The sequence below is a fragment of the Dicentrarchus labrax genome, unplaced genomic scaffold, assembly GCF_905237075.1.
Source record: "Dicentrarchus labrax unplaced genomic scaffold, dlabrax2021, whole genome shotgun sequence".
Taxonomy (NCBI): Eukaryota; Metazoa; Chordata; class Actinopteri; family Moronidae; genus Dicentrarchus; species Dicentrarchus labrax.
Window position 1 is genome coordinate 2,590,415 of NW_026136714.1, and position 7,848 is coordinate 2,598,262.

The following is a 7,848-nucleotide window of genomic DNA, read 5'->3' on the forward strand; positions in this document are numbered from 1 at the left end:
TGGCTCCAGATAATCTCCTCTCCTGCTGTAATATGGGCGGGGCGCAGTGGGGAAGCCCTTCCAGCAGGAGGAGAAAGGTGACTGTGCCTTTAAGAAGCAGTCCGGGCAGTGCATGTTGCTTTTATTCCTCAGCGCACCTTCTGCTCCATCACCAGCCGATGCGACCCGGCAACTTCTAGCAGCCCCGGACCCGCAGCGCACACATGCCCGACCCTCCACAACAACGGTAAATGATTACATTCCCTATGTTATAACTGCTTATAATTCTCTTCTCGTGGCTGTAAAAGGGAATTCAGTTTCACACCTGCGACGTGGCTCCGCATTTCCACAACATCCAGGAGAGAGAGAGAGAGAGAGAGAGAGAGGAAGTCTAACGATCCTCTTTTTAGCGTTTCCATTTTGTTATAAATAATTTATTTGGCATTATAAAGACGCTTAGTGTGCTCTCTCTCTCTCTGTGTGTGTGACCTTGGATATATCCTGGAAACGAATATACACAGTGAACGAGCCGTGTAGTTTATGGCACTGGTCTTATTTCTAGAGGGGGAATAAAGCGTTACGTAATTATAACGGAGGCATCCTGTTGTCGCCATATGCCTGTCGAGGGGCAGGAATCGGATGTTGCACCGCCCGGGCCGGGAAGATAAATACTGCTTCTCGGGGATGAAAAAGCGCTCAACATTTTGTCGGCAGTCAAACAAATCAAACATATCTCCCATCGTGACTGCGCTTGAGGCTTTTATTTTACGCACGGGCGCACCGGATGCCTTTAAGATGACGTGGGCCGGCCCGGTGCGGAGTGATGGATGACCAGTGGCACACATTAAGGCCTCATTGCAAAATCTAGATAAGGCAGATCAACTGAAAGTGTTGAATAGACAGAGAGACTACATCTTAAAAAGGCTGACTGACTGGGATTATTTTATTTTTTTAAATGATTTACTGCAAGTAAATATGTTTTTACATCTACTTACAAAGTATATCGTTACTATTGTACTGCTAATACAACCAGAAATGTAATATTTGGGTCTAATGTATAAAAGAATTCAGGAGATCTTATTATAATGACTTTAAAATTGTGTTAAATCCAAATTACATTACATGTCACCATTGCTGTCATTACACAGGCTGCAAGGATGAAGACATCATTTCCTTAAATATAGAAGCTATTCTTTGAGTAAATTGGATTAGTATAGATTGGTTCTTCACATATGTGTCTATCAGCATTGTGTAAAATGTTTTGAGCCAAACACCAGACCTCATCCTGCAGACCCTATACCACAGTATGTCCAGCAAAGTGCATTAACCACCATTCTGAGTTTACTGATTTGACCTGAATGTGGAATATCCAGCAGCTCAAGTCAAACCTGCACTAGCCTTTCTTCTTCTGATGTGTGCCTTTCTCTTGCAGGTCAGCTTCATAGACAGGTAATGGACCCAGTGTGATTGTTACAACGCCATCCTGCCCAGCTGGCCTGTCTATGTCCGAAACTATGGCGACTTGTCCGAGAGGCTGCACCCCAGCGGTGCGCCTTTGTCAGAAACTGAACCGACTCAAGACACTGGATGATGACATGATGGCCACGTCGCTGAAACGCTGCCTCTCCACCCTGGATCTGACTCTGCTGGGAGTCGGCGGCATGGTGGGCTCCGGGCTTTACGTCCTGACTGGAACAGTGGCTAAAGACATGGTCGGGCCTGCTGTCATCATATCTTTCATTTTTGCAGGTATTGCGTCTCTACTGGCCGCCTTTTGTTACGCAGAGTTTGGAGCACGCATTCCCAAAACAGGATCCGCCTACATGTTTACCTATGTCTCTGTAGGAGAGATCTGGGCCTTTCTCATTGGTTGGAATGTGATTCTGGAGAACATGATTGGTGGCGCTGCCGTGGCACGCGCCTGGAGTGGCTATCTGGACTCCATTTTTAACCACGCCATCCAGAACTTCACGGAGACACACATCATGCAGTGGAACGTGCCCTTCCTTGCCCATTACCCCGACGTCCTTGCAGCAGGGATTCTAATAGTTGCCTCGTTCTTCATCTCCTTTGGAGTTCAAGTGTCCTCTTACCTCAACCATATCTTCTCCATTATTAGTATGGCCGTCATTGTTTTCATCCTGGTCTTTGGCTTTATGCTTGCTGAACCAGCCAATTGGAGCCAGAAAGAAGGAGGTTTTGCACCTTTTGGGCTGTCTGGAATACTGGCAGGGTCAGCCACGTGCTTCTACGCGTTCGTGGGCTTTGATGTAATTGCGTCCTCAAGTGAGGAGGCAAAGAACCCACAGAAAGCCGTTCCCATTGCCACTGCGATCTCCCTCGCATTGGCTGCAACAGCTTACATCCTGGTATCCACAGTGCTCACGCTAATGGTACCCTGGCATACACTGGACCCCAACTCAGCTCTGGCAGACGCTTTCTTCCGCCGTGGTTACAGTTGGGCAGGAGTGATTGTGGCAGTAGGTTCCATCTGTGGTGAGTGTCAACTTTTAATTGAGAAGGACAGTTCAAATGTCTGTTACATGGTTGCATTGTAGTATTGCACAGTGCTACATTTTGACTTTATGACTCTCTGTTCCCATTTCTAGCCATGAACACAGTGCTGCTCTGTAATCTCTTCTCCCTCCCTCGGATTGTGTACGCCATGGCAGAGGACGGGTTGTTCTTCTCCATTTTTGCACGGGTCAATCCTGTCACCAAAGTCCCTGTCAATGCTATATTGGTCTTTGGGGTCCTCATGGCCACCATGGCTCTCATCTTTGACCTGGAGGCCTTGGTTCAGTTCCTGTCCATCGGCACCCTCCTGGCGTACACCTTTGTGGCAGCGAGCGTTATTGTGCTGCGCTTCCAGCCTGAGAAAACCAACTGCAAGGGAAGCGCTTCCACATCTCCCAACCCCAATGCCGAGCCTTCCCCTGCCCCCTCAGAGTCTCAGACCATAGCCGAGGACAGCGGGGAGCTGAAGCAGTACGAGTCCTTCTCTGACAAACTCCAGCTGGTGGAGAGGCAGACGATGAGAGAGCGGCGTGGGGTAGGGCAGCTGAAGGCCTACTGGGAACCCTACCTGGGCAGGCTGGTGGGGGACTGTGAGCCGGGCGAGGTGGTGGCTTTCAGCGTGCTGACTCTGATCGTGAGCTCGGTCTCCCTCTGTGCTGTGATAGAATTTGGAACCAAACAGCTGCAGCTGCCGATCTGGAGCTTCACCATGCTGCTGGTGATTTTTAGCTTAGCTTATGTTCTCAGCCTGGCGCTCATATGGATTCATGAGCCACAAACCAACAGCAAAACATTCCAGGTCAGCTCTTTTATGGTTTTTACAACTATAACGCAACTATATGTGTAATATGGTGATTGAATACTGCGGTCATTATTTCAGGACAGGAAATCTGAATGAAATAAATACATCTATTTGAAGCCAAATGTTATTGTGTGCATAAATGATGATAGGTGTATGACTGATCTTTCATTTTAATGTACAGGTACCTTTGGTTCCATTGACTCCAGCTGCCAGCATCCTCTTTAATGTGTTCCTCATGATGAAGCTCAGCTCTTTAACCTGGATTCGATTCACCGTATGGATCGCTATAGGTAAGAAGGCACCAGACCTTATGGGAAACATAGTGGCTGAATAAAAAACTGTTGTTTCAGTGTTTCTCAAACAGATTCCTGCTCAACTTTAAAGGTGAGAAATTTGATTTACTGTAAGCACTGGGTATATATAAGTTGTTAAGGTCATTTTGGTTACTTAAAGGTAGACAAATCCACAGTGCAAACATCATGTGAAATGAAAAGTAGTTAAAACATCTGCCTTCTGCTGCTTGTGAACTTAATGTACACACGTGTTACGTCATCAGATTAAACATTTTCTGCTCTCTTAATGAAATAGAGAAACTTTTCCCTTTTGTCAGCAACCCTCTGAGGATGTAGATGGTGGTCGGGCAGCGTTAATGCCCTGTCAGTAGGCGGGGGATCACTGGGGAAACATGATTAGCTGCATTAGCTTAAGGGTTCTCTGGACCAGTAAACCATTTAAACACTGCTGTCAGACTGCAGCAAGTTAACAAGATGCACACGCATGGAATAGTACACTTGACAGGGCCCTTGGCTGGGCTCTTTTCGGTTCCCTGGAGAAAGGAAAGAAAGAAACGGCCACTTACCTTCCATAATGGCCACTGAAGGACGAAAGCGTGGGATTTCTTCATTCCACTCAGAGATTGGGTTGAGTTAAAGCCAAGTAATCAATATCACATCAAAGAGTAAATTCAAATTGAAAAAAGTACTGTATAGTAAATATAAAACTTTAGACATATTAAGGGCTTCTGAAATACAGTAAATAATTTTTTACCTAATAGCAGCAATGAAAAAGTCGGATCTGGTGACATCATCAAAATTAAATTTGTCTAATACTTTATGACGAAATAAATGACTATATATGCAAAACCAATGACAGTCCTGTCAGCTCTAGTTTGTGTTTTAGAGCTGCAAATATTTATAAATTAGCCAATCAACTGGAAAATAATTGCCATGTAGTTTGATAATCGATTAATGTTATTAAGTAATTTTTCATACAAAAATGGCAGAAAATGTTTTATACCCTATTAAACTGAATGTCTTTGGATTTTGAACTGACAAAACAAAACATTTAAAGGCATCACCTCGAACATTTTTCACTATTTTCTGACATTTTATAACAAAACGATTGATCAGTCAGTCATAATCAGCAGAACAAGAATAATCATTAGTTGCAGTCATATTGTGTTTATTGCTAATTAGCAAATGTTAGCATGCTAAACTATGATTGTGTTCAACATGTTAGCGTAGTCATTGTGAGAATGTCTACATGCTGACTTTAGCATTTAATATATATTAATATTAATTTATTTCATTTAAAAATACATACAACAACAACATAAACAGGAGAAGCACAACAGCATAAAAAAAACATAGTGTGCCATTGGAAAAAGGGAGAAAAAAAGGGGGATGGGGGGGTGATAGATCGCGGATTAAAAGCAGATTTTAATACATGGGTTTTGAGTGTGGTTTTGAAAGATGGGAGTGAGGGAGAATGTCAGAGGTGTTGGGGGAGTTCTCCAGATGGAGGGGGCAAAAATTGTAACACCAAAGCTCTTATAATAAGTCTGTCCATGGGTTGTTATAACACATATACATTGAATAACATAAAAGTCATCAACATCTCACTAACCAAACCTTTTAATCCCATGCGGAGACACTTCTCTCCCTACTCATCTGCGTACAGCATGCCCAGACTTTAATTTTGAATCATTCCAGTTACAAATGTTTCTTACTGTCCCTTTCCCAGGTCTGTTTGTGTATTTTGGCTACGGGATCTGGCACAGTAAGGAGGGCATGCGGGAGCTGCAGCCCAAAGACATGGCCGCCCGGTACGTGGTGCTACCCAGCGGCAGCCTGGTAGAGACAGTGCAGCCTGTCCAGCCCGATGGACAAGTGGACCACATCAACCCCTCGACTGCCTCGACAGCTGAGGAGTACGCAGGAAAGAGATGATGTGTGACCAAACATAGTCAGTACTACTGCCTGGTATTATCTGTTGTCTACCACTCATACGCTGTACTATTACTCGTGTACTCTCTGTATCTCTCACTTCCTTTAGCGTGGGACCCCGCCTGCCACAGTCTGTACTCGTTGCTCTGCAAATGTAAGCACACCACAGGGTGGGATGCACGCTCTCTGTCTCGTTGTGAAGCATATTTGTATATCTTGTAATACTCGAATGTACAGTAGAGAGCTTTATTACTGTCCTGTAAACTCCTAGCATCAACGTTGTGTTATATCCTTTAAGACCAGCTCTTTTCTTGCAACCTTGCCAGTTTGTCAGGATCCACATGGTTATAGGTTCAATTCGGTGCTTACTTTGTGACAAATGGTACTTTTAGTTAAATACACTCAGTGTTGTTGTTTTTTTTTAATGTTAACACAGATCTGGAGCTGGAAAATCAACATTCACCAAAACTGTCATTTTGTCAACAAAGTGGAATGCAACACTGCATTTTTGAAGATATCATTTGAGCATCTTAAGCATTCATTTGTTGCATGTTTTCTTAGGTAAGCAGAGGAATGCACAGACTTTTGTGAGTTTACATTTTTGCCTTTTTCTCAAATTCTTCTCCCCAAAGACAGGCTCTAATCAGTTGGATCCTCTTAGTCCATCTCCTCCTTTTATTACTCATAGATTCCCCTAAGTATAGTGGTTTCTGGCAAATTATTTAATCCCATATTCTAAAATATGTATTTATTTTTCTATTATTACTAATGATATCTTGCTTTCATTCAGATTTCATTACCTTTTTTTCCTGAGTTTAATGTTTCTGCCACTGTCAGTTTTGTTATACATGTTTTACCTCTTTTACGTTCACCTTTTAAGTGGCTGAGCAACCCTTCAGTGCTTGACTTAATCTCCTAGATCTTGTCCCATGACCCTGTTTTTTTTGTGTCACTGATCTTGCACAGTCTTTTCTCACGGACAGCAGCCCTCTCTCCTTCTCCCCTGTTGGCATGAGATTAGAAATCAAAGCACATAGATTACTGAGCTTTTACTTCATATGACTGATTTCCTGGGATAACCTGAGAGATAATTAGATTATTGGACACATAAGGAAAGCACAAACCTTTTGAGTGGGAATCTTCACGCACACAGGGTAGAATATTGGTAGGCAGGCAGACATTGGTTGGTCTGTTAAACCTGGGATGTGCTCCATCTCTGTGAGGCCTCCGTAATCCCAGCAGATTTGCAGCACTCCCTGTGGTCAGTCTGCAGCCTGACCTAGATTAGAGAAAGGCGGCACACATGTGAGAACACTCACATTATACTGATAACATTCCCACAGCCAACACTTGTAAACAACGGTGTCAATAAGTGAACATGAGGCTTTAGTTTTTCTTACATATAGGTAAATATACTTAAAAAATATGTTTTTATTCATTTCAGTTTGTGTTTGCATGTGTTACACAAGAAACCAATGGCCTTAAAGATGTTGTAATCAATGCAGACTGAATTCCAAAGTCAAAGTTATCAGTTTTAACAATTCATGCTTTCTAATTATTAAACCAAAACACAAACATGAAGAGATCAAACAGTAGGAGGCATTTTGGCATAATTTCCAAAAGGAGTCAGAGAATTTTGTACAACTTTGCACATTGAAAACTATTATCTGGTCATTTTGTGTCACAGTTATGCTTTCGATGTCAGGGCCAGTGATGGATATTGATACTGCGGTGCTTTTTTAAAGCTGAACGTTCTCACACCTCTTTCTCTGTCTGTTTTGTGCCAGGAAGCACAGTTATCCAATTCTTTTCTTACTCCTGAATAGAATTGTACTCTGTACTTGCACATTAAGTTCTTGAATCTTTCTGTTATAGTGTATGTCTGTATTAAATGCAAAAGACTGTGTTATACATGAAAAATAAATGTTTTGAAGCAGCATTTACAAAATTCTAAATTGTGGAATAATCTGACTGCAGTATCACCTCCGGGAATCGCATCCTACACATTAGCTTTTAGTTGGAGTGGGTACCAGCTGCTAGACTGTGTTTAGTCCAGAGGGTAGAATAAGACCTACACTACAACCAACATTGTTTCTGTCATAAACAACTAACATATAACACCCTTAAATATTCACAAAAAGAAGAAGACAACAAAAACAAAGGACACAAATTAATTCAACATGAAACCGGGACACACCTGGAATAAAATATAAGACAAACATATCATGCATAACATTTCTAGAATAATACAGGATAAAAAACGTTTAAAAAATAAGTTATTTCCATAGTGATCGTGGCAACAACAGGACTGCTGTGTCCCTACTA

The 7,848-nt window shown here is 42.6% G+C and overlaps 1 protein-coding gene across 2 annotated transcripts; it reads left to right on the forward strand.

Moving 5' to 3' along the window:
• The first annotated feature begins 89 nt into the window (after window positions 1–89).
• slc7a4 (solute carrier family 7 member 4) lies at window positions 90–7,478 on the forward strand. 2 transcript variants are annotated; one of them, XM_051422022.1, is made up of 5 exons: window positions 90–226; window positions 1,412–2,475; window positions 2,589–3,295; window positions 3,480–3,588; window positions 5,321–7,478. In XM_051422022.1, the coding sequence occupies exons 2-5, from the start codon at window positions 1,482–1,484 to the stop codon at window positions 5,524–5,526; spliced, it is 2,016 nt and encodes a 671-aa protein (XP_051277982.1). In that variant the 5' UTR covers window positions 90–226; window positions 1,412–1,481; the 3' UTR covers window positions 5,527–7,478. The 2 variants fall into 2 exon arrangements, with proteins under 2 accessions (XP_051277982.1, XP_051277983.1); XM_051422023.1 differs by lacking the exon at window positions 90–226 and adding an exon at window positions 403–948.
• Window positions 7,479–7,848: the final 370 nt, after the last annotated feature.

Bases quoted from the DNA above. Each gene is read 5' to 3' on its own strand.
- slc7a4 (XM_051422022.1), top strand. From the start codon at position 1,482: ATGTCCGAAACTATGGCGACTTGTCCGAGAGGCTGCACCCCAGCGGTG. The intron at 3,296-3,479 runs GTCAGCTCTTTT...TTTAATGTACAG, and splicing joins CCAACAGCAAAACATTCCAG to GTACCTTTGGTTCCATTGAC. The intron at 3,589-5,320 runs GTAAGAAGGCAC...TCCCTTTCCCAG, and splicing joins CACCGTATGGATCGCTATAG to GTCTGTTTGTGTATTTTGGC.